This window comes from Abramis brama, assembly GCF_963993115.1.
Source record: "Abramis brama genome assembly, chromosome: 1".
Taxonomy (NCBI): Eukaryota; Metazoa; Chordata; class Actinopteri; order Cypriniformes; family Leuciscidae; genus Abramis; species Abramis brama.
In genome coordinates this window covers 60,466,730-60,494,690 of record NC_139963.1, presented here as the reverse complement: position 1 = coordinate 60,494,690, position 27,961 = coordinate 60,466,730, and the positions used below count along the sequence as shown (strand labels likewise).

Sequence of the window (27,961 nt, the reverse complement as noted above, 5' to 3'; positions counted from 1 at the left end):
ATGTGAGATGTGAGAACATGAGCAGGTGCTGATAAACAAACTCCCCTCCAGTATATAAAGATAAACCAGAGCTCCACAGCGCAATACCCAGACATTCACATTGATCTACTGAACTGGTTCGTGTCACAAAAGTACATAATTGAACCATGTAAACCTTGTAATAATTATTTATGTATAATTCTTTTTTTAAAATTCTATGCAGAGTTTCAGTGTTCATTGAGAAACAATGGCGGTCTGGACTGTCTACCTGTCTCTCTGTCTTCTCATAGCTTTGAGTGCTTCAGGTAAGAGCATTAATCCATGTTTCACATTATTGTTATATTAACATTAATTGTAGCACACCTGGGACTCTGTAATGACTAATCAGAAGAATGTCTAATACAGTATTTGCACTAAAATAAACCTAAGTTTGCTTCTTAATTATTATAGTAAATTAAGACAATAAAACAACAACAATTATATAACAATTATATAATTATATCAGCTAAAGTTAATGTTTCTTATGAATGTATTTATATTATTATTTTTGATAATAAATTACATCAACAAATGTGTGTGTTAATCTGTAGTATATTTTTATTATTATCATTATTATCATTATTATTATTATTATTATTATTAGTAGTAGTAGTAGTAGTAGTAGTAGTAGTGGTACCACTTACTATACTGCTACTAGTTTTTATTTTTTATTTATTTATTTATTTTTTATATTTTATATAAAAATATATATTTTATATTTTTTATATTTTATATTATTTTATATTTTTTATATATTTATTTCTTTCTTTTTAAGAGGAAACGCATCCTGTTGGAAATAAACGTTGTGGTGATAAGGCTTTTCTTGTCTTCTACTAATGTTGTTGTTCAACTAATCTAAAGTGGTAATGTCAAACGAAACAATAAATCATTAAATCTCGGTTAATTCTCATCAAGAACTTCTGTAGACATTTGACAGAAATTAAGTCAAACTAGTTAGTAATAAGTGAAGAGATTTAATGTATTTTATCTTCAGTTCATCTAAGGCTGTGGCTGGAATTTAGTTGTAGTTCTCGTGTTTCTCTTTTTTTCTCTTGTTTCTCTGTTTTTCAGTTATTCTGCTTGTTAACAGCAGGTGTTCATCAGTGTCTGAATTCACTAATTTGTTTTCATTCACTGTCAAGTGGACTATATTAGTGAACTAATATATATTAGTAATTGAGGGTATAGGGTGTGTTTGCAACACAGCCTCTGAGTGTCGACTTTGAGCACTGTTAATTCACAGTAAATTCCTGTAGGCTACTTTCTAGAAAATGACAAATATTACCCAGAATGCATTGTTTTCCTCTGGCCAATAAGAAAACAGTATGCTACTGTCAAAATGTGGCCGTTTTTTACTGCAATTTTTAACAGTGCAATAGAATAGAATAGAAAGTATTTCTTTGCAAACAAGTCTTCTTTAAAAAAAAGTTCTAAAATAGATGTAAAAGTTCAAAATACACTGCAAAAAATTATTTTCTTACTTCATATTTTTGTCTTGTTTTCATGTACAAATATCTAAACATTCTTAAATCAAGATAAATTTACTTAAAAAGCAAAATGACTTAAGATGTTAAGTCTTTTTTTCTGACAAATTTGTCGAAAGGAAGTGAGTTTTTGTTTAAAACATAAAAAAATATATGAAGAAAAATCATATTTTTTCTCTTTGAATAAGGTTTATTTTGTCTGACCCCACTGAAAAAACAACAACAAAAAAAACGATTTTATACATTTTTCAGAAACAAGACTTAGGGCCCTATTTTAACGATCTGAAACGCAAGTATCAAGCGTGAAACGCAAGTAACTTTGTGGGCGGGTCTTGGGCGCTGTTGCTATTATACCGGCGGGATAAATGACTCTTGCGCCCGACACAAATCTAAAATGGGTTGGTCTGAAGTAGCTTCATTATTCATAGGTGTGGTTTGGGCGTAACGTGAAATAAACCAATCAGAGCGACATCTCACATTCCCTTTAAGAGCAGGCGCGTTTGTTCCACGGCGGATTGCTATTATAACGGCGGATTTGCCAGGCGCACACCAGGAGCGCTTCACAGCCGAGGAGACCAACGTTCTCGTCACGGCTGTAAAACACAGAGAAGTGACATTGGGGATGGGAGAAACCCACCCAAATTAAAATCAATCAATCTATCTATCTATCTATCTATCTATCTATCTATCTATCTATCTATCTATCTATCTATCTATCTATCTATCTATCTATCTATCTATCTATCTATCTATCGTAATAATGTATGATTTGCAAAAATGAAAACTGCTGCTTCTGTGTAGATGAGAGAATCAAAGTGTATGTGCGTTGCGCACACGCTAAATTGATTATGGCCAAGCATGCGCCCTTAAAATAGCATCTGAATAACATGCGCAACGCGCCACTGATTTTAGACTAGGTTTTTCCTGGTCAGTGGCGGAATTGTTTTCTAAACCTGTAAAATAGCATCAGGGAACGTTTGCGCCGGAACACGCCTCCTCTTTGCGCTGAACCGCCCGGGGAGCGCAAGTGTATTTCCGAGTTTACCGACGTGCGTCTGTGGAGGGAAAAGTCCGCTGTGCACGGGTGCAAAATAGGAATGATACATGAGTCGGTGTACAAAGTCAATTGTGCTGGGTGCAAGATAGGGCCCTTAGTATCTTAAGTCATCTTGCTTCTCATCAGTGGCGGCTTCAGGATGATTTTTCTTTTTTCTTAAAGGGGTTCTTAACAGATTATTATTATTTTTCAGGTTTGGAACCTGACTACACAGTCAACTGGGAGGCCAAATCCCTAAAATCTCGGGAATTCGACTGTTTCCCTGAAGGGGGTTCCGATCAGGCCAAATGTGAAGCCCGCGGCTGCATCTGGGAGGTCAGAGAGCGAAGACATTCAATATTCAAAGACACTGTTTGAGCTGAAGTGTGTCTGTCCTGTTACTGTTAGAATGTGATTCAACATCTGCTCCAAATGTTTTTATCATCTTTTATAGCCTTCAAGTATTCCCAACGCGCCCTGGTGTTATTATGCCGAGACCCACGGCTACATCACCAGCAACATTGTTGAAACAGCAAGCGGCATCATTGTAGATATAGAGCGCAATACCGATTTCCCAATTCAACGCTCTCAATCTCGAGACATCAACAAGCTCCGTGTGGAAATCACATTCCTGAGTGGAAAAAGTCTGCGCTGGAAGGTATGCTTTTCTAAATGTAGGCTTTAGACCAATACAATGAATTAATATACCATTTACATTCATGCATTTTACAGATGCTTCTAGAGGTTCAGGAGGTTACTTCCTTTGGCAATAATGTGGGGTAACACATAGGGCCCTATTTTAATGATCTGAAATGCAAGTGTCAAGCACAAAGCGCAAGTAACTTTGTGGGCGGGTCTTGGGCGCTGTTGCTATTATACCGGCGGGATAAATGACTCTTGCGCCCGACACAAATCTAAAATGGGTTGGTCTGAAGTAGCTTCATTATTCATAGGTGTGGTTTGGGCGTAACGTGAAATAAACCAATCAGAGCGTCATCTCACATTCCCTTTAAGAGCAGACGCGCTTTTTCCATAGCGGATTGCTATTGTAACGGCGGATTTGCCAGGCGCGCGTCAGGAGCGGCTCACAGCCGAGGAGAGCAACGCTCTCGTTACGGCCGTAAAAGGCAAGGCAAGGCAAGGCAAGTTTATTTATATAGCACATTTCATACACAGTGGCAATTCAAAGTGCTTTACATAGAAGAAATTAAAATAATAAAAAGAAAGAAGAATAATTAAAATAATAAAAAGAAATAAGAATAATTAAAACAGTTAAAAAAATAAAATACAGTACAGTACAAACATTCGGACGAACAGTGGCACAGTGCTCATTCATTAAATGCATAGTTAAACAGAAGTGTTTTGAGTCTGGATTTGAATGTGACTACTGTAGGAGCACATCTGATCTCCTCTGGAAGCTGGTTCCAGCTGCGGCTGGCATAATAGCTAAAAGCGGCCTCGCCATGCTTAGAGTGAACCCTTGGTAATTCTAGCTGATATGATCCTAATGATCTGAGTGATCTGTTGGGTTTATATTCTGTGAGCATGTCTGCAATGTATTGAGGTCCTAGGCCATTAAATGATTTATATACCAGTAATAATACTTTAAAATCAATCCTAAATTTAACTGGGAGCCAGTGTAAAGACCTGAGGACTGGTGTGATATGTTCATATTTTCTGGTTCTGCTCAGAATCCTGGCGGCAGCGTTCTGTATGAGCTGCAACTGTCTTATGGTCTTTTTGGGAAGGCCAGTGAGGAGTCCATTACAATAATCCACCCTGCTGGTGATGAAAGCATGAACAAGTTTCTCTAAGTCTTGTCTGGAAACAAAGCATCTAATTCTTGCAATATTTTTTAGATGATAGTATGCTGATTTAGTTATTGCTTTGACATAACTACTGAAACTAAGGTCTGACTCTAAAGACACACCAAGATTCCTGACTTGATGTTTAGTTGTTAGACCCCTAGAGTGAAGGTATGCGTTCACCTTGAGAACTTCATCTTTGTTTCCAAATGCAATGACTTCAGTTTTGTCTTTGTTTAACTGAAGAAAGTTTTGACACATCCAACTGTTGACTTCATCAATGCATTGGCACAGGGAGTCAATGGGGCTGTAATCGTTAGGCGATAGGGCTAAGTAGATCTGTGTGTCGTCTGCATAGCTGTGGTAAGCAATTTGGTTCTTTCTCATTATTTGGCTCATTGGGAGCATATACAGGTTGAACAGGAGTGGCGCAAGAATTGAGCCTTGAGGGACTCCGCATGTCATGGATGTCCACTCAGACTTATGATCTCCTATACTCACATAATAACCTCTCCCATCTAAGTATGACCTGAACCATTTTAGGACTATCCCAGAAAGCCCCACCCAGTTTTCCAGCCTGTCAAGAAGTATGTTATGATCGACAGTGTCAAATGCAGCACTGAGGTCGAGTAGTACCAGCACTGATAATTTGCCTGAATCAGTATTTAAGCGAATATCGTTTATTATCTTTATGAGCGCTGTCTCTGTGCTGTGGAGTGGTCGGAAACCAGATTGAAAATTGTCAAAGTATCCATTCGAGCATAAGAATTTGTTCAGCTGATTGAAAACAACTTTTTCAATGATCTTGCCTATGAAAGGAAGATTTGAGATTGGCCTATAGTTGCTTAATATGGTCTTATCCAGATTGTTCTTTTTCAGGAGGGGCTTGACAACTGCAGTTTTCAGGGAGTTTGGAAAACTCCCAGAGAGAAGTGAGACATTTACCAATTCTAGAAGATCTGCTTCTAAACTGTTTAACACACTTTTGAAAAATGATGTGGGAAGTGTATCAAGAGCGCATGTTGATGTTTTAAGGTGCTGTACGGTTTCTTCCAAAATTTTGCCATCAATTTCTTTGAAGTCAGACATAGTAACTAATTTCTCAGGTGGTTTGATCTGTCTGACCCCAGGGCAACTCAAGGATGTGCTGATCACCTTTCTGATATTACTGATTTTCTCAGAGAAGAAAGAAGCAAACTCACTGCACTTGTTGTCTGAGAGCATTTCACTGGGAATCTGGCTTGGGGGGTTTGTCAGTCTCTCTACAGTAGCAAAAAGAGTGCGTGTGTTGTTTAAATTACTGTTTATAATATTTGAGAAGAAAGTCTGTCTAGCTTTGCCTAGTTCCATATTAAAAGCATGGATGCTGTCTTTATAGATGTTATAATGGACTACAAGTTTTGTCTTCCGCCACATGCGCTCTGCTTTTCTGCATTGTCTTTTCATATTTTGCACTGCTGTTGAGTTTCTCCAAGGTGCTTTTTGTCTGCCACTCTTCTTCCTGACTTTCACAGGAGCAATATCATCAATTATACCTTTAACTTTTGAATTAAAAGAATCAAGGAGAAAATCAACAGAGTCTGCAGATATGCTTGGTGTTAAGGATATAGCCTTCATAAATAGTACACTAGTGTTCTCATTTAAGCATCTCTTCTTGACAGACACAGATCTAGCTTCAGTGGCAGGAGAGATCAATATATCAAAGAAAATACAGAAATGATCAGACAGTGCTACATCCTTAATAACAATCGATGAAATGTTTAGACCCTTACTGATGAGTAAATCTAGAGTGTGTCCACGATTGTGTGTGGGTCCATGTACATGCTGAGTCAGATCAAAAGTTTTTAAAACAGTATTGATTTCTTTTGCCATATTGTTTTCTGCACTATCTATGTGGATGTTTAAATCTCCAGCAATGGCAAAACAGTCAAACTCTGAGATAATTGTTGATAACAGTTCTGTAAAATCCTCAGCAAAGGCTGGAGAGTATTTTGGAGGCCTGTAAATAATGATAAGTAAAATGCGTGGAGCACCTTTTAACACAATACCCAGATATTCAAAAGACAAGTAATTCCCAAGTGATATTTGCTTACATTGATAGATATCTTTAAAAAGAGCAGCTAGACCCCCACCTCTCTTAACAGCTCTGCAGACACTCATAAAAGTAAAGTTAGGAGGGGCTGCTTCATTGAGGATTGTTGCACTGCAGCTGTCTTGTAGCCAGGTTTCATTCAGAAGCATAAAATCCAGATTGTTTGTGGTTATTAAGTCGTTGACTAGAAGTGATTTATTTTTAAGTGAGCGAATGTTTAGAAGTGCTAACTTAACAGACTTACTTTTCCCCACAGCAATATTAGTTTGACGTGTAAGAGGCACCAGATTAGTTAGGTTTGCTGTACGGCTATTGAAGGCCTTAGACTTTCTATCTTGTAATAGAACAGCAATAGAGGAAGATACAGGCACACTGGGTTCCCGTTTGTTCTGTAAACATTTGAGAAAGTTACTGTTATCAAAACGGGGACCCGACACATATCACTGAGAGCTGGTATCAGTTGTTTTTGGTTCACCTCGAGCTGATGGAGGAGGGTGTGGGCCCTGGCGTTGTGGCAGAGGCCGAAGAGCTCTCACAGGAGGAGGGGGAGGGCGAGCTGGGCCCGCAGGCTTGGGTGGTAATGGTGCCTGTCTTTTTTTGGTTGGTATCTGGGGGCTCGCAGCAAAAGAGTGGGAAAGTCTGGTTCCAGCATGCACTAGTTCTTCCATTTTCTGTGAGAAGCACAGTAGTGGCGATGCTGATGCTGGGGAGAGGGAGAAAGTGTCTGGTGAAAGGGCCTGTTGGTCTGGTGTCTTCAGAGGCTGTGATATGCTGTCCTGGCTTCCCTGGCTGTTTTCCAGGAAGTCGTCCTTGGGTGATGAATCTTCAAGCAGTTCTGATATGTCTGTCTGTGGTGAGCTCTGTTGGCAGAGCTCAGCTGAGATTGTGTCCGTGAGCAGAGGTTGTTGTGGCGGAGTGGTGTTATCATGTCCATTTTGCTGCTGAAGTGAAGTCCCGTCGTCGTTCATACTGTGTCCAGGTGTGTGTGTGCCGTTCAGATTGAGTGGATTGGCACACACTGCAGAAGGATGATTGAGGGAGAAGTAGAAATTGTCCTTTAACACTCTTGAACCAAGTTTGTTTGGGTGATGGCCATCCCGATGAAAAAGTTGTCTCTGACTCCAGAAAAGATTGAAATTGTCAATGAAGTTTACTCCTTTTATATTGCAGGTTTTTTGCAGCCATGTATTAAGTCCAAGCAAACGTGAAAACCTGTTTGTTCCTCTTGCTGGGAGAGGTCCACTGATGAATGTTTGAACTTTCAGTCTTTTAAGTGTTTCAAAAAGTTCATTGAAATCCTTCTTAAGGAGTTCTGACTGCTCTTTATGAATATCATTCTTCCCCACATGTATGATGAGTCGATTTGCAGTCTTATGTTTCATCAGAATGTTCTGAAGTTCCCTGTTTACATCAGAAGTTGTTGCTTGTGGAAGGCAGCATGTAGTTGTATCCCTGCTGCTAATGTTTCTGATTATGGAGTCCCCCACTATCAGAGTCCTGGGCTCGGCTAGTGGGGTAAAGAGAGAAGTTACATTGAAATGGAGAAACACACCCAAATTAACTTCGGTTAAACAGGCGTATGATAATTTGGGTAAATGTGTAAGCTAGATGTATGCTTTTATAATAAATTGTCTATCTATCTATCTATCTATCTATCTATCTATCTATCTATCTATCTATCTATCTATCTATCTATCTATCTATCTATCTATCTATCTATCTATCTATCGTAATAATGTATGATTTGCAAAAATGAAAACTGCTGCTTCTGTGTAGATGAGAGAATCAAAGTGTATGCGCGTTGAGCACACGCTACATTGATTATGGCCAAGCATGCGCCCTTAAAATAGCATATGAATAACATGCGCAACGCGCCACTGACTTTAAACTATTTTTTCCTGGTTAGTGGCGCAATTGTTTTCTAAACCTGCAAAATAGCATGAAGGAACGTTTGCGCCGGAACACGCCTCCTTTTTTGCGCTGAACCGCACAGGGAGCGCAAGTTCATTCCCTAGTTTAGCGACGTGCTTCTGTGGAGGGAAAAGCGCGCTTTGCGCGGGTGCAAAATAGGAATGATACATGCGTCGTGTACAAAGTCAATTGCGCTGGGTGCAAGATAGGGCCCATAATGTCCCATTTGAAAATTCTGTTCTGAATTTAAGTTACTTTGCAACTACATGTCAGGTAATACTCATTATAGTATTAGCAGGGTAGGGGGTAATGCATTACAAGTAACTTGAGTAGTGTAATCAGATTACTTTTTAAAGTAACTAGTAAAGTAACGCATTACTTTTAATTTTAAAATAAAATATCTGTTACTTTTTCAAATAAGTAACACAAGTTACTTATTGTAGTTCTAGACTAATTTTGAGCATGCATTTACTCATCTCGCTTGCACAAAACAGATTCAGTAGTCCTCAAAATGAACAAAAACAGTGAAATGCAAACTCCGAATATAACGCAAACCAGCAATAATTAAATATATTAAATTACACAATTAAACTTTATGTATTTAATCTCACTTTATTAAAGGGATAGTTCTCCCAAAAATGAATATTCTGTCATCATTTACTTACCCTCGAGTTGTTCCAAAAATTTATGGGTTCCTTTCTTCTGTTGGACACAAAAGAAGATATTTTAAAGAATGTTGGTAATAAGACAGTTAACGTTAGCCATTGACTTAGTAGGAAATACTAAGGAATACCATGGAAGTCAATGGCTACCGTCAACTGTCTGGTTACCAACAATCTTTCAAATATCTTCTTTTGTGTTCAGCAGAAGAAAGAAACTCAAACAGGTTTGGAACAACTTGAGGGTAAGTAAAACATTAAAGAATTTTCATTTTTGGGTAAACAAATGATGTCCCTTTAACCAGTGTCTTTGCTGCTGATCTTCAATGATCCAATTAAACCATACTAGTATGCGAAAATGACTTTAGATAAATATCACTTTAAAAAAAATCAAATAAATCCCATTCTTCTTCAATCCAGAATGGCAGCACAGATTTGTTTGTTTGTTTGAGCTGCGCCCTCTACTGTATAGGCGTAAATTTACATTTCCTTCAGCCTGTTTATTTAACTTTTGTGGCCCTATTTTAACGATCTAACCGCAATAGTAAGCACTTTTACACAACTGACCATTGAATAAAGTGCTGTACAATATCTAAAACACATAAAGACATTTTAAGACCATAAAAACACAACACTGAAACCACACTTAAAATAACAGCGAAATAAACTCCTCAGTTTTAATTCACAAACAACTTCTATACCCCATTAAATGCTAATGCCAGGAGGTATTCCTTAAGCTTGTGTTTAAAAACACTTAATGTGGGTGCCGATCTGAGAGAAAGAGGTGAATCATTCCAAAGTTTTGGCGCTGCCGCTACAAAAGCTCGATCTCCACTTCTCTGTTTAGTTCTAGGAGTCGTTAAAACCAGCTGGTCAGCTGACCTTAAAGACCGTTTTGGTTCATATTTCTCAATCAAATTCACCAAATACAATGGAGCCATACCATGCAATGATTTATAAACAAAAAACTAAATTTTAATCTGTAATCGATCGGTAGCCATTGTAAAAAACTCAAAACTGGACAAAAGTGACCTTAGGTCTCGTCCGAATCCACTTTTGCTAGTTTTAACGTCTAAAAGGGTTGTCCCTATTCTCTTAAAGAGTAATGGGTGTGTTTTTGGCTTTACGTGCAATAAACCAATCAGAGTCTCAATTACCATTCCCTTTAAAAGCCAGCTGTGCTCGCGCAATGGCGGATTCGCTATTTACATGTCGGAATTTGGTAAGACTGGACGTGTCTCTAGAGAGCAAACATATCTGCTCGAGCGCGATGTTAAAGCGTGCAAGCAGAACATCTAGGAGACAAGCCGGATTCCACCATATCTACAAACAAACAAGCAAGCCCAGCCCAGGTGAGAAAAAGTAAAAGTAACGTAATTAGTTACTTTTTTAGGGAGTAACACAATATTGTATTGCATTACTTTTAAAAGTAACTTTCCCCAAGACTTATTAGTAGACTGCTTAATATCTTAATAATTTTTTATTATGATGCTCCTCCTACTGACTATAAACAATTTTGCAACTACATGTCAACTTATTCTAACCCTAACCCTACCAGTCTACTAATACTCTACTAACACTCTGAGAGTAAGTAGACATGTAGGTTCAACGTTACTTGTAATAGTCAACAGAATGTGTTAAAGGGAACATCAATTTAAAGTGAAACCTAATGTGGGAGTTTTACTGTAGGTTTCATTGTGAAAATTTGCCATGTTCATTTATACATTTTAAATGGGATTCTTTTTTAATTAACACCAATATTTTAGATTAAAATTGATATGAATATGTCAGAGAAAGTGTCTATTTTTATTTGGTGTCACTATTCTCGGAGGTCACCATTTATAATCACAGTATAAAATATATTTACATTCATGCATTTGGCAGATGCTTTTATCCAAAGCGACTTACATTGCATTTAAGGTATACTTTGTTAATGCGTTCTCTTGGGAACCCATAACCTTGGTGTTACTAGCACCATTCTTTAATGATGATTTTAAGAATTAGGATTTAAGTAAATAGATGAATACATTTAGGACTGAAATCAAGAGTACAACTGATTTTGGTCTTATTGATCTAGATCTTTGACCCAGCCAACGCTCGCTTCGAGGTCCCCGTTCCCCTCGAGCTGCCGGCCACCCCAGAGACTGAGGAAAACAACAGACTGTACAGGGTTCAGATCCAGAACAAGCCATTCGGGATCCAAGTCATCAGAAAGAGCTCAGGAGAAATCATGTGAGTAATACACCTCAATTAACATGGTAACATGGAGTCCAGAGAGCTTCTCTTGCCAAAAATCTAGTAGTTTTACTGTAATTTCAAAAACTTGAGCATGTCTTTATATATATAAATTATCAATCAAGATTTTGGATTAAAATTTATATGAATGAATAAGGAATAGTGAGTATTTTATCTGCTGTCCCCATTTATTGGAGTTTACAGTTTGTAATCACCTTATAAAATACATTTATATTTATACATTGTCAAGTTTAGGTTGTGGGAAGCACAGGAAGATGAAGGTTCAGATTCAAGAAAGGTTTTAATAATCCATACGAGCAAACAATTCAAAAGGCAGGCGAGCAAACACAACTTAACATTGATGTGACTGGACAAATGAAAACTGAAAAGACTGTGGGCCCTAAGCTCATGGTCTAAAGCGCACGGCACAAGTGCACTTAGGGTGTCTGAATCCACTTTTACTAGTTTAACGGCGGGAAAAATTATCTGTGCGCCCAGCACATGATCTAAAAGGGTTGTCCACCGGATTCCATCATATCTTTATGTACACAATAATAATCTTTTACACTGTTGTACTTTTATTTTTAATATCTGGCATGTTGTGCTGCATTGCACCGGGTGTATGATAGGGCCCTGTAACTTAAATATGAGGCAAATGAGGGTAATTAACGACAACGTGATGAATTAATGAATCTCCATGACAACTCATTAGTGGCAGTAAACTAAACAAAGGAAACCAGGAACTAATACAACATAAAAGTCCATGAAAGTGAAACTAAGACAAAGATAACTGAATGCCATTTACATTCATGTATTTGGCAGACGCATTACATTCAAGGTATTATTTCAACTGAATCTAATGTTTGAGTTAAAATGAATTAATGTTTATATGTTAAATAAAATGCATTAAATATAAATAAATATATAGGACTATAAAGCACATTTTGCCTTCTTAAAATAAGGAACTTATTTATCAGTGTTCTCAAAGTTCTGCTAAATCTCTTCTCCTCTAGATGGGACTCTGCTGTGCCAGGGTTCACATTCTCCGATCAGTTCCTTCAGATCTCCACACGCCTCCCCTCAAACTATGTCTATGGTGTTGGTGAAACCGAGCACCCCAGCTACAGTCATGACCTCAACTTTCACACATACGGCCTGTTTGCCAAAGACCAGCCTCCAGGGGTGAGTGTCCGAACCAGTGCTGATGTTTTACAAGCCTGATATATAAGGTCATCTGCACTTCACAAACGGCTGATTCATTCAAATCAAATCAAATCAAATCAAGTATATTTGTATAGCGCTTTTCACAATACAGATTGTATCAAAGCAGCTTCACAGTATTAAAATAAGATAATACAACAAAGTTTGTTTCTAGTGGAATTTATTGATTGATAGAATAAAATTAAATATCCCCAAAATATCCCCAACTGAGCAAGCCAAAGGCAACAGTACATTCAGGAATGAAGTAAATGATATTGCGTCTCATATTGTGCTTATTGCTTGTTATTTTATTGCTGCGCTTATTGCTCATACAGGGGTATTTTTGCCCTGATAGCTTCAATTTTAGGGTCATTCTGCTTTCTGTAGGCTTCAGAGAAATGGGATTTGCATGGTTCTTAAGCCAAATAAAAATCTCTCATTGACACTACATTGTCTGGAGCAGAACTGAAATCACATCACAGACTCAAACTCTGATCTCTTTCTGCCCATCTGTAGTATAAACTGAACAGTTATGGAGTCCATCCCTTCTACATGGGTCTGGAGAAATCAAAAAACGCTCACGGCGTCCTCCTGCTCAACAGCAATGCCATGGGTGAGTACAAACACACACTAAGCATGTGTGACCCACCGGACACAACCTGTGCTGAATGTGTTGTGTTGTGTGCTGTAAGAGTGACCAAAATACATCTTAAAGGGTAACTAAACCCTTGGTCAGAGCCTGACTCCACCCACTGGCACTATTTGAAAAATGCTGGAAAAGTAGACAGTCTTACAGATCATTAACTAAAAAAAGTTGTTTTAGGATTTAGTTACCCTTTAAAACAGCCTGAGATGGTTTGCTGGTTTAAACTGGTCTAGCTTGTTCATGGACAAAAGCAATGAAGACACTTTCAAAATGAATAAATTAAAGCCTATTATTTCACAACTAATTAGTAAAAAATCTATTTATATTAGTCGTTTTTAATTTATTGTAATTATTTTCTGTAGTTTTCTATTTTCTCTTTAATTTAGGGAGGTGATTCACATTCTTTTCAGCATTTTATTAGACTAAATTTGGATGTGTGCATATACCTATGTGTTTTTAAGAAATATTTAATAAATTACATTTTATTACAAATTGTAAAAAATGCACTTCTATCAACAATTCTTATTGCCATTTTGTGGTAAATATAGTAATATATTATAAAAATTGTGACGTAGTCACAATTCAATAGGTATTATTTGAACTTATGTTAATTTAAATGTAAAAGTCAATATATAAATATTTTACAGCAAATATACTGTTACAGTAAAACCTTCTAATCAAAATTATTATTGATAACAATGGAAATTACAAAAATATTAAAACTAAAACACATGACGGGAAAAAAGTGTTTTCTTTATCCAAAATATAATTGCAATTTTTTTTATATATTTGGATTTTGGGATAAATTGTAACTTGGACCAGTTTTTATGAGATCAACATGGACTTAAAACCACAAAACTCCAATTTTATTTTATGTAATGTATTTTATGTTATTGTAAACTCTGGAATACTAATGTTGTCTGGCATAAAAATGTTACAAGGAATCCACTAATGATTGCCGTTAAGAGACTGTAAGTGTAGGTGTATAGAAAAAGAGCTGAGGCGACACATTGAGTCTGTCATACTTAGTTATCTTGTCTTAGTTTCATTTGCATGGACTTTTAGTTGGCTCAGCATTCTTTCCTGTTTCCTTGGTTCATTTTCCTGCCACTTGTTTTTTACTATGGTTACTAATTAATTTGATCACACCTGTTAGTATTCTGTTCATTATCTGTGTAGATTTAGGGACTGTTTACACAACACTGTTTTCCACTAAAAACGTAAAACTTTTGATATGTTTTGGCTGTTCGTTTACACAACAACTCCATTTTGGGTGCCTGAAAACGCAAAGTTCTGAAAACAGGTTTCAAACAGTTTTTGAAACCGGCATCCGTGTAAACAACAAAAACTCGAAACTCTGAATGCTTAGACACACTGTCTCGTGGACTTGGATTATTTGAGTTTATTTTCTTACTAAATTTATTTGTTTTGGAATCTCTTGACTCATCTTAATCTTTGGACTTTTAGTATCGTGACAGAATAACCGACCTCAAAATGGAAATGGCAGCTCAGTTGGCTGCCATTGCCCAAAAGGGACTTACTTTTTGGATTTTACTGTGGAATTCTTCCACCACTAATTACGATGATTACACACTAAAATCCCTGTTTTGGACCGGGGCGAATTACCACTTGCCTGTAGACCTCCCAGACGTCAAAGGACCTAGCTGGAAGGGAGGCCATTATCAGATGTCTGGAGAGAGTCTACCCTCGATCCATCCTGCCACACGACCCAGTGCCTAGCTCGCAACGACCCCTAACTCGCAATGCCCCCAGTGATGGAGCTGCCAGAGCCTGCTGTGATGGAGCTGCCAGCGCTACAAAATGCACCCAAGCCTAACATCGACCCGGAGTCTGAGCACCACAAGCCTTCCCTTAGGCTCAGTGTCAGTCCTTAGTCACACCGGTTCCGTTGCAGCCCTCCGGTACCCCAGTTTCACCTCGGGGGTTGTGGTTGCAGCTCAGTCGCACAAAAGCAGTCTGCCTCCAAAGCCTGAGATGTCGCCCGGTTCCAGCAACGCACCGTCTGCACCCAGGTCTCCAGCTCCATCGGCTCCGCCACCGTCGCTCGTCCCCTGTCACTCCCGTTTGCCTGCCTGCCTGCTCCCATCCCTTCACCAACTCCTCGTGCACCTCGTGAACCTCCTCCTCTGCCGTACTACGGTGTGAGGACATGCCTTCTCGGAGGGGGGCGCAAAGTCACACTTATTTAGTTATCTTGTCTTACTTTCATTTTCATGGACTTTTAGTTTGCTCAGCATTGTTTCTTGTTTCCTCTTGTTTGTTACTATGGTTACTGATTTATTTGAGCACACCTGTAATTTTTCTGTTCATTATCTGTGTAGATTTAAGTTCCTCTGAGTTCTCAGTTCACTGTCAGTTATTGTTTCTGTTAGCGCTTATGCTTAGACACATTGTCTCGTGGACTTGGATTATCTGAGTTTATTTTCTTATTAAATTCAATTGTTTTCTTTTAGTATCATGACTTTTAGTATCGTGACAGAGTCACATGGATGATGTCATCCTTTTCTCATTTTTTTGCTTGTTTTGCTCTTAGATGTGACCATCCTGCCGACTCCAGCTCTGACCTACCGCACCATTGGAGGAATCTTGGACTTCTACATGGTGATGGGACCCACTCCAGAAGTTGTGGTTCAACAGTACACTGAGGTGTGTGTATGTGTGTGTGTGTGTGTGTGGGGCCTTAAGGAATATGGTTGGGAACCACCATCTTAAGCCACTTGAAAACATATGTTCCAAAATGTATGTGCATCAAATGTAAAATATTTATCTCTTGGTTTTGTTTGACAGATGATCGGCCGCCCGGTTCTTCCAGCCTATTGGTCACTTGGATTCCAGCTTTGTCGCTACGGCTACGCCAATGATGCGGAGATCGCAGATCTTTACAACGACATGAAAGCTGCTAAAATTCCTTATGTAAGCGACCTCATCTTTTAAACTTCTGATGTCTTTGGTCATTAAATGTAATGATCATAATATTTGACCTTTGATCCCTCATAGGATGTTCAATATGCAGACATTGAATACATGGAGAGGCAGATGGACTTTACGCTGGACAAAAAGAACTTCAAGGGACTGCCTGCTCTGGTGGACCGCATGAGGGCTGAGGGGATGCGCTATATCTTCATTTTGGTACCAACAATTCTTAATTACCGGAAATTAACTGTTGTTTCCATAAAAGGGTTAAAGATGTCGGAATGAGAACAGAGCTTATAAATATAGATGGATGTAGTCTGACATTAGTATGGCCAGAAACATGCAGTGAAATGTATTCTGTAGCAAAACTACATGCTTTATTTGTTTGTGTGCTTCAGGACCCGGCTATAGCAGCCAATGAGACTAAAGGCTCCTACCCTGCATTTGATACCGGGATTGAAAAAGACGTTTTCATCAAATGGCCTCCTAAGCTCAGCGATGACATTGTGTGGGGAAAGGTATGACAAACGCAAAGAGAAAGAGCAGCATATATTGATGTATACTGAGTCAATACCTCATAGTTTTGTTGACAGTCTGGTTTTCTCTGCTCTGCGGCACAAGTAAGCTTTTAAAACATTGGTTTGCTTGTGTTGCAATTTAAGTATAATATGATTGTCTATGCAACAGGATATGGGAATAAAGTTTACCATTGCTCAGTGAGGGATTGACAGTCAGCCTACATAAAAACTGAGTTTGTAAATCATTATTATTATTATTACTTTATGACATTTTTATTATCATACCAATTTCCATAATTTTCTCAAACAGGATTAAATTTTTGTAGTAAAACAAATCAAATAATAGCACAAAACAGCACTGAATTCATCAAATCCTTTGCTAATACTTACTGATGTTTGTGCTGTCGTTTTCCTTCAAAAGTATTGTTCCTTCCTTGATGTCATTATCCTGAGATGTCATTATTATGTTTTGTTATGCTACATTATCCAGGTCCTAAAATGGAATTTTCCCAACTCCTACTTGGGAATAACCAATGAAAGGCAAATTAATCAACCCATACTTCAGTCAGAAGTTTCATTTGATGATTGATGAAGCAGAATTCTGTTGATTATTTTCAAATGTGGCGAAAGAATTCAGATTCAGAGTTTCGGGTTAAATGAGGTTAAAGTGGGAAACTTCATCTGGAACGCAACATTAGTTGAAGAGATTTTTTTTTTAATTTGTTTGGAGCATTTTGATTATAGAACCTGTTCATCTGATGTTTTCAGTCAAATACAGTATGACATGGACATGTACTGAAAGCAGGAATGATCCTGAACCCCTGATTTTAGCAGTTGATTCGCTCTCATAGGTGTGGCCTGATTATCCCAATGTGGATGTGGACAATTCCTTGGACTGGGATACTCAAGTAAAGGTAACTGCCTATTTCTCTCTTGTTCCATTTTTATTATTTTTCTATATATATCGCTTTATTTCTATTTCTATCACTCTTTAATGAGAAAACCGGGCACCTTTTCTTTTGCTCCCCCATATTCAAGTCTATTCATTCTGAAATCATCAGTACAATGGGGAGTCAAGTGATATGAGTGTGATATTATAGATACTATCAACCAGTCAGCATGTAGAAGACACACCATCAGCCAATGAGCACATACTGGTGCTATGCTGTGGTAAACAAACTCAAACTCAGCCAATCAGAACAGATAAGAACGAAGTACATTACTGTTTAAACAAATGAGCAAATGTAAATCTGCATGTAGAAATGGTTAAAGCATCGTGTCCAACCTAATGTTTCTTTCATTTAAACTTTCAGCTGTTCCGAGCGTTCGTGGCGTTCCCTGATTTCTTCAAGAAAAGTACAGCAGAGTGGTGGGGACAGCAGATTAAAGACTATTACAACAACGTCATGAAGTTTGATGGACTTTGGATCGTGAGCGCTTTGTTTTTGTCATTTTTCATGTTGGAATAAGAAGTAAAGCAATTATGAATTAAAATTGTACAAGATGTTCTTTGAGGACATCTGTGCTATTACACGCCATTGTTGCTCTTAAAACAACACGTCCTTAATATTTAAATTCCTCCAAAATCGAGGAAAATGATAAGAATGTTGTTGAAATCTTAACAAGGATGTTGATTCATGAATACATCTTGTCAGAGTCATGCTGAGCTGTGCATGAACAAGTGAAGGTTTAGCATAGCCACGCCCCATTTCTACACTCATTTGCATATCATCACAGTTATCCTCTTTGGATTGATTGGATGATAATACTGTCATTGTGTTTTTTTTTCTTTTTCTGAAGGACATGAATGAGCCGGCCAGTTTTGTGCATGGCACCGTCGGAGAGAAGTGTTTAGGGGATCAAACTTTGGAAAATCCTCCATACATGCCCCGTAAGTTCTTATGAGCGCATCCTGGCATGAATACTTGGCTCCAGAGATTTTACAACACCATAGTCAACATTTACTAGGCCTGCTCCTGACTGAAGATTTTTTAGTCGACTGGTGGTCGTTCATTTAAACCATTAGTGGACTAAGCGCATGCTTATATTAATTTAATTACTTTAATATACTCAGGGAGTGAACTAAATCACAATGAGCCTTTAATACAGCTTGAAGCAAAGCACTGGCAAAAATAATGACTGTGAAATTGTCAGAAAAATAGCAAGAATATATTTTGATTATTTATTAATGAACCAGTTTATTCTGAGTCAGATGAAGTTGACAACGGTGACACATCATCTCTGCAGTATAGCTCATTTATTTAGAGAGGAAACTGAGACGGCAGAAAGCACATCCTGATGTTTTTTTTATTTTACAAAGGCACAATATTTTGAGCGATGTATTGCTCTTATCTGTATGACCAAAAATGAGGGAGTATAGTAATCGCGCCGGCGTCTCTGTGCAAGCTCTCCTCAGCTTCTACACTCCACACAAACACTTGGATATGCGCCCAGTAATGGTTAACTTTAGAGCAAGTGGACAAGTAAAGTTGCTTCTTAAATGTTTCAAATGATAAGCCATATTTGAAGTCGATGGATGATAGGCGAACATTTGGATTTCCTGACCGACATACTGTAATTACCACAAGAACCGCTGTTAACGATCTCTGTGTGACTTCACCACTTTCTGTAGAGTTTTTTTCTGCGACCAACCAATACTGGCCAACACATAACATTTTGGTTGACTAAGCCTCTCCTGGCCGATTAATGTTTAGTCGACTATTCCTAACATTTACACTAGTATTTAGCACTTTCTGTCCAAAATGCATGTGTGTGATCTTTTCCCAGCACTGGAGTCCATGCATAGAGGTCCGAACCATAAGACTATGTGCATGAACAGCGAGCAGATCCTCGATGATGGCACACGCGTCAAGCATTATGATGTCCACAACTTGTACGGATGGTCTCACACCAAACCCACTTATGAGTGAGTTTTCTCTTCCTCCATATTCACTACTATATTTATTTCTTGGTTGTTCTGATACGAGTTTTGATTGCTTTATTTGTTTATCATCATCATTATCATCATTATTATCAAAGCTTTATTAAGGACTCACATGGTCCAAAACATAAACAGTAACTGACACAAACAATAACAGACAAATACAAACAAAAAGATCACACAATATCACATATTTATATTTAGGCTAAAACGCCAATGGTTCCACACACTGGAGGAGAACCTGACAGAACTTAGGGCCAGGTTCATCAGTGTTGAAATTATGCTGTGTGTATTTCACAGTGCTTTGCTTAGTACCACTGGAAAGAGAGGAGTGGTTATTACCCGTTCAACATACCCGTCTAGTGGGCGCTGGGCAGGACATTGGCTGGGAGACAACTACTCCAGGTGGGACCAGCTTCTGAAGTCCATCATAGGTATGGTGATGATGCTTATTATTTTGTGCTTCTTGGTCTCTACTGTACAGTTCAGTGTATAAACTTAATATCTGTATGCATGAAATCCAAAACCTCCCTCCCTCTGTTTCTATCTTTCAGGCATGATGGAGTTCAGCATATTTGGCATCCCTTACGTAAGTGCCTCTCTCGTCCTATTGATCTATCATTTGTGCTTTTTTTCCTATCAAATATTGTTAATTTGGGTTACACTAGCATGCAGCCACTACACTGACTCTAGAGTTTGTTTATGAATGCTCTGTTTTTACAGAGAACTATATTTGTGTTTCTCTCTATCACTCTCGTTCCAGACCGGCGCTGATATCTGTGGCTTCTTTAACCATGCTGAATACGAGATGTGCCTGCGCTGGATGCAGCTCGGAGCTTTCTACCCGTTCTCCAGAAACCACAACACCATTGACATGCCAGTAAGAACACACACTCACAGCACCTGTTTATGGACAGATTGAGGATTTCTGGACCAAAAACTTGATTATCTTATTCTAAGCCTATAGGTATGACATTAGTATGAATGTATTGTGTCAGAGGACTTTTCCCTCTCTCATGTTTTTCAGCACATTATAATATTTTTTGGACTTCAAACATTTTTAGATCCTTCATCACTATGCTAATGAAGCTCGTGTGAGAATCCATTCATGTTTTCTTCAGAATTACTGAATGATGATGATCTGATCTTTGACAGAGGCAGGACCCCGTGGCCTGGGGAGAGGAGTTTGCTGCTATGTCTCGTGATGTGCTGAATATTCGCTACACCCTCCTGCCATACCTGTACACACTGATGTACGAAGCTCACGCTCATGGAAACACTGTGGTCAGACCCCTTCTGCACGAGTGAGTGTTTCTCAAGAGTTCACTCAAACACACATGAAAATCACCCAAAACCATGAGCCAGATGTTCAGCAGAACGCTCATGTTGACAGAACATCAACTGTCCCTTTAAGACCTTCGTTCATCTTGTGCTCCTCTTTCTCCCTCAAAATATACACGACACTATATTACCAAAAGTATTGGGACACCCCTCCAAATTTTTGAATTCAGGTGTTCCAATCACTTCATGGCCACAGTTGTATAAAATCAAGCACTAGGCATGCAGACGCTTCTACAAACATTAGTGAAAGAATGGGTCGCCTTCAGTCTGAGTTTGGCGGTTGTCAGGAGAACGGTGCTTGCCTGACTGCATTGTGCCAAGTGTAAAGTTTGGTGGAGGGGGGATTATTACCCCATTGGTGTGGGGTTGTTTTTCAGGGGTTGGCCCCTTAGTTCCAGTGAAAGGAACTCTTAATGCTGCAGCACACCAAGACATTTCGGACACTTTCATGCTCCCAACTTTGTGGGAACAGTTTGGCGATGTTCCTGTTCCAACATGACTGCACACCAGTGCACAAAGCAAGGTCCATAAAGACATGGATGAGTGAGTTTGGTGTGGAGGAACTGGACTGTCCTGCACAGAGTCCTGACCTCAACCTGATAGAGCACCTTTGGGATGAACTAGAGCGGAGACTGAGAGCCAGGCCTTCTCGTCCACCATCAGTGCCTTACCTCACTAATGCGCTTTCAGAAGAATGGTCAAAAATTCCCATAAACACACTCCTAAACTTTGTGGAAAGTGTTCCCAGTAGAGTTGAAACTGTTCTAGCTGCAAAGGGGTGGGCCAATGGGATGTCATTAATATGGCCAGCAGCCATATCATCCTGTTGCCCAAGACTGGTTGCCTGCTGAAGCTAAGCAGGGCTGAGCCTGGTTAGTACCTGGATGGGAGACCTCCTGAGAAAACCAGTTTGCTGCTGGAAGAGGTGTTAGTGGCGCTCACCCTGTGGTCTGTGTGGGTTCTAACACCCCATTGTATAGTGTGTATAATTATTATTATTATTATTAAAGTTCATGTGCATGTAAAGGCAGTCGTCCAAAAACTTTTGCCGATATTGTGTATCTTCATCACATTATCTTCAGTCCACCCTCTTGTTTCAATTACATCTTCCCCAAAGCATCATGGGAATGACTAATTAGAACTTGGGCCATATTCTCTGTCTGTGTATGATCATGTTCATATGCAAAAATCATTTTCTTAAAAAGTGTTGTTTTAAACCCAGTTTTAAACTAATTTAAATGTCATTAAAGCAAGATAAATGAATGTACTTTGTTCAGCAACTCATGTTTTCATTTCATGCTCTAAACTCGCTTTCTGTGGTTTGCTCTCATGAGCTTCATCATGTCCAGTGTTGATGAGATCATGTCCAGTGTTGATGAGATCATGTTCTGTATTGCAGGTTTGTCACAGATGAAAACACATGGAAGATCGACAGACAGTTCCTCTGGGGTCCCGCTCTTCTGATCACTCCTGCACTGGACCCGGTACTGAACAGACACACACACACACACACACACACACACACACACACACACACACACACACACACACAAACAACTGTGTTCATGCTACACAAACACAACTCCACTGTATTCACACACACAAAAACTGACACACATGTGTACTGACACACATGTGTTGTTTGTGTAGTTGTTAATTGCTGTCTCATTGGTTTTGTTTTGTGAAGGGTGTTACTGTGGTCAGGGGCTACTTGCCAAACGCTCGCTGGTACGATTACCACACGGTAAGCATTCCATCAGCAAGCATGCCAGATTTCTGTAGCAGGTCAATGAAAGATCAGTCATAAGGCACTCTCTTTTCTGCTGGTGTGTGATTGATCCACCAGGGTGAAGTTGTTGGAGTGCGAGGACAGTTTGTGGATATGGAAACACCATTATGGAAAATTAACCTGCACGTGAGAGGAGGACACATCCTGCCCTGGCAGAAAGCAGAGAGCAACACACACTACAGGTCAAGAAGCTGCCCGCCATCTTTATGACTTCTCCAAGACTTCTGACATTTCTCTAGAGTTGCATAGGAGTTTATTTTCCACTTTCAGTCCATTTTCTTTTACATATCCATATTCCACTCTCTCTGTGTGTCTTTAAGAGGTCATATTGTTGCTGCATCAAGATGACCAAGTTTCTGATCACTGAATAAGTATTAAAGAACCCATATTATGCTTTTTCAGATATTCCCTCTCATGCAGTGTGTAATAGAGCTGTTTGTGAATGTAAAATGTCTGCATTTTTCAAGTTTTAGTCTCCTGAAAGAAAGAAGCGATTCTGAACTGCATGAAACGAGTCGTCAGTAATTCCAGTCTTACTTCCAACTCATTTGCATAATGCCATCTGTGATCTTCATTAGTTAAACAGCGTCTCTTTGCCCCACCCTCAGACACTGTAGTTTATAAACACTGGAAGAGTTTGGTTCATTCATGTCGAGAAGACGCTGTTTTCTGCTGACAAAGCAAATACACTTTGATGAGATTGATACGGTAATACCCACGCCATCATTTCTGTTCGTATCTCTGAGTATCAAGATCTGAGATTCAGATATGATAATGAGCATTTGGTTTCTGACCAATCACAGCAGGCTTGGCCATCTGACCAATCAGAGCAGAGCAGAGCAGCTGTCAGAGAGACTGAATCCTTGATTGAAGCGTTTCAGACACTGAGATGTTGCTTGTGAACCTGTTATAGGAGACTCCAATACAACACTAGGAACCTTTCAAATATCATAATAAGGACAGTTTAATATGTAAATGTAGGTGTTAATATGTTTATTCTTGTGATGTCACAACACTAATGAAATGTTCACTGTTTTGTTTTGTGTTTTTTCTTCTTGTAGTCGTCTGAATCCTCTGGGTCTTCTTGTTGCTCTTGATGATGGAGGTTCGGCACATGGATCCTTGTTCTGGGATGACGGAGAGGGAATTGGTGAGTTATATTTGTGAGTGAGTGAGTGAGAGAGTGTGTGTGGGTGTGTGTGTGTGTGTGTGTGTGGTGGTGGTGGTGGTGGTGGTGGTGGTGGTGGTGGGGGGGGGGGGGGGGTCTGAATATGTATCTTTATTTTTGTTTGTACATCATCCTAAAACCCTTTTTTTCCTTCTTTCTCCTTACAGATACTGTTCAGAACAAGCGTTTCCTCTTGACAACTTTCACTGCGTCTTCGGTACGTTCATATGTTTTGAAGAAAGCCATGTGTGATTGTGTTCATTAAATCCAATAGGGAATCCAAGTGTGTAACATATGTGTGCAATAGCTGTCCTGTGTGTTTATATGTGTAACAGCTGTGTGTTTATGTGTAACAGCTGTGTGTTTATATGTGTAACAGCTGTGTGTTTATATGTGTAACAGCTGTGATGTGTGTTTATATGTGTAACAGCTGTCCTGTGTGTTTATATGTGTGTGACAGCTGTGATGTGTGTTTATATGTGTGTAACAACTGTCCTGTGTGTTTATGTGTGTAACATCTGTGTGTTTATGTGTATAACAGCTGTGATTTGTGTGTATATGTGTGGAACATCTGTGTGTTTATACAGTATGTGTGTAACAGCTGTTCTCTGTGTTTATATGTGTGTAACATCTGTGTTTATATGTGTGTAATAGCTGTCCTGTGTGTTAATGTGTGTAACAGCTGTCCTGTGTGTTTATATGTGTGTAACATCTGTGTGTATATGTGTGTAACAGCTGTGTGTTTATATATGTGTGTAACATCGGTGTGTTTATATATGTATGTAACAGCTGTGATGTGTGTTTATATATGTGTAACCGCTGTGTGTTTATATGTGTGTAACATCGGTGTGTTTATATATGTATGTAACAGCTGTGATGTGTGTTTATATGTGTGTAACCGCTGTGTGTTTATATATGTGTGTAACATCTGTATGTTTATATATGTGTGTAACAGCTGTGATGTGTGTTTATGTGTGTGTGACATCTGTGTGTTTATATGTGTGTAACATCGGTGTGTTTATATATGTATGTAACAGCTGTCATGTGTGTTTATATGTGTGTAACCGCTGTATGTTTATATATGTGTGTAACCGCTGTATGTTTATATATGTGTGTAACAGCTGTGATGTGTGTTTATGTGTGTGTAACATCTGTGTGTTTATATGTGTGTAACATCGGTGTGTTTATATATGTGTGTAACAGCTGTCATGTGTGTTTATATGTGTGTAACCGCTGTATGTTTATATATGTGTGTAACATCTGTGTGTTTATATATGTGTGTAACAGCTGTGATGTGTGTTTATATGTGTGTAACATCTGTGTGTTGATATGTGTGTAACAGCTGTGATGTATGTTTATGTATAGGGTGTTCTGACCAGCATGGTTCCCACAGACGGTCTGGCCGAGGACGACAGGTTGACTCTGGGTCTGGTGAAGGTGTGGGGTGTAACAGCGCCCGTCACTCGTGTTACCATGAGCGTGACTGGACAGCCTGACGTCGACCTGCCATTCACATATAATGCTCAGGTCAGACTCTTCATGAAAACATATACTTCAGTTTCATACTGTCAGAAACACTCATACAAATGACATGTAGCATTACATCACTTGCTCAGCAATGAATCCTGTTCGGTGAATCTGCTGATTAAACACATCACAATAATCCACACGTGATCCACACCACTCCAGTCCATTAGTGTCTTGTGGAGAGAAAAGAGTAAACAAATCCATCATTCAAACTTTTTAACTTTAAACCCTTACTTCTGGTTAAAATACGAGTCCATAATAACACTTCTCCCAATGAAAAAGTCGTCTGGTCTGAAACAGGAGAGGAATACTCAATAATTGGATAACTCAATAACAGGAGAGGAATAATCAAGTACCATTTACAAGCCAGAACAGTCCAAAACAAATATGTGTGTGGATGTTGACAGGGGCGTCATGCAAGCCAAAATTCTGGGGGGGCACAATCTGAGACGTTGCAATTGTTTTCTGACGGGTGATATGGATCATGATAGGAGGGGTCAGGGGGTTTCTCCCCCTGAAAATTTTTAAATTCTGGCTGCTAAACATACCATTTCAATGCAGTTTGGGAGGGACAGAAATACCTTAACGGAGCTAGCAGCAACCCTCCTCTATCTGAGGACTAAGTTAAAGTATCTATTTTGTAAGTTTATGTAAAAGACAGGTTGATGAAAGAACTGTAAGCTCAAATTCAAAAGCTTTTGAAGTCTGCTTCATTAAAGCATGTTTACACACACACTTACTGTACACTTAGGCCTACTACACATGATTTTAAAAACAGTACCATTGCAGTTTTTATGTTATGATTTTAAATTGGTATGTGACCTAAGAACGATCTTACATTAAAGGTACATAAAGGTGCTGAGGTCTGACTTTGTGGTGCTCTGAAATTAAGTTATTTTAATATTAATATGTGATGAAGGACTTTGAAAGAAGTTTGACAGATTTCAGTGCTGAATAAGGTTAACACTACCCTGTTTATTTGAAAATGGTTAATATTTGACAGAAATGTAAAAAAGTAATCAAATCAAATGTAATATGTATGGAAGCGTATTGCATTCACTTGAGGGAAAATAATCGACTCTGTTTTTCTGAATTAACAAGTTAATTATCTCAGAATTACGAGATAATTTTTCATGAATAAAAAGTTTTTGCTCTGTTTCTCTGAATTAATGACTTAATTATCTCAGAATTACGAGAAAATTTTTCATGAATAAAAAGTTTTTGCTCTGTTTTTCTGAATTAATGACTTAATTATCTCAGAATTATGAGATAATTAAGTCATTAATTCAGAAAAACAGAGCAAATATTTTGTATGAAAAATTATCTCGTAATTCTGAGATAATTAACTCGTTAATTCAGAAAAAACAGAGTAGATTATTTTTCCTCAAGTGAATGCAATACGCTTCCGTAAATATGTAACATTACTTTAGTAAAATCATTGAAATACTGTAGTTACACTGCTCATTATTATGTTTCAAAACCGATCAGATAACATATGGCTTTGTATGGCAGTAACGTTAGCCAGCTAGTTTACGGTTAGACTAGGCTAGCTATCCATAATGTTACACTGACACAACTTAAGTTAATGCTCTGAATTCGCAGCTAATATCAAATCCATAACTTTTTGATCAAGTTAAAATTTCCAGGTCAACCACAAATAATCCCACTACCTTTTAATATCATCCGATAACTAATTCAATGCCGATTTGTTGCTTTGCCCACTTACCACTTCAAGACCATCTGTATAACATTGCCAGCTCAACGTGCGAGAGTGAGTTGCTTGAACATACACAGCAAAGACGCGCGTAGCGCTCTAGATTTGATATACACAGACACCATATTAGGAAAAATGGGCGGGCTGATGCTGACCGATTTATTACACATCCAGAAGAATACATTTGAGTCGTTAGGCTCTGGTATATTATGGAGCATAATAGGAATAAAGTTGTGACAAAAAAAATTACCAGGGAGGAAAAATCTGAGGGGGCACGTGCCCCCTCACTTTGAATGGGCATGATGCCACTGGATGTTGATGTAAGAGGACAACACGTGATGGACTTTTTCACTGGAGGAATCGTTATGGATTATGGACTCATATTTTAGGCAGACTCAGTGGTTTGAGGTTAAAATGTCTTGATGGATTTGTTTCATCTTTTCTCTTCACACAAGTTTAACTGATGGACTGGAGTGGTGTGGATCACTTGTGGATTATTGTGATGTGTTTTATCAGCAGTTTGGAGTCTCATTCACTGCACAGGATTCATTGCTGAGCAAGTAATGTAATGCTACATTTCTCCAAATCTGTTCCCATGAAGAAACAAACTCATCTTCATCTTAGAGGACCTGTACATTTCCAGCACATTTTCATTTTGGGGTGAACTATTCCTATAAAGCAGATTTGTGTAGTAACTGCTGACCATGAGTGTGTAGATTAGCTTTCATTCTGTCTGATAAACTTCATCATAAACTCTGTCTCTTCCTCTCCCTCAGGTTCAGGAGTTGCAGTTTGATGCAACATCACAATCTCACACCATTGAAAAGCCTTTCACAATCACCTGGAACTAGGTTTAGACTCGGACACCAGTCTACGGAAAGAGCAATCGCATGATTATTTACCTTTATTTACCAATGTAGTAATAAAGCAGTAAATCTAAAGT

General features: G+C 38.6%; 1 protein-coding gene across 1 annotated transcript; it reads left to right on the top strand.

Moving 5' to 3' along the window:
- The first annotated feature begins 66 nt into the window (after positions 1-66).
- LOC311077814 (sucrase-isomaltase, intestinal-like) lies at positions 67-27,961 on the top strand. The gene is made up of 26 exons (XM_084106443.1): positions 67-116; positions 203-284; positions 2,753-2,874; positions 2,993-3,196; positions 11,083-11,237; positions 12,254-12,422; positions 12,957-13,053; positions 15,641-15,753; positions 15,895-16,020; positions 16,105-16,236; positions 16,419-16,538; positions 17,390-17,452; positions 17,852-17,968; positions 18,339-18,429; positions 19,326-19,464; positions 19,780-19,913; positions 20,034-20,068; positions 20,243-20,359; positions 20,635-20,783; positions 22,220-22,304; positions 22,508-22,564; positions 22,667-22,791; positions 23,671-23,759; positions 23,945-23,994; positions 25,143-25,304; positions 27,795-27,961. The coding sequence occupies exons 2-26, from the start codon at positions 227-229 to the stop codon at positions 27,867-27,869; spliced, it is 2,784 nt and encodes a 927-aa protein (XP_083962569.1). The 5' UTR covers positions 67-116; positions 203-226; the 3' UTR covers positions 27,870-27,961.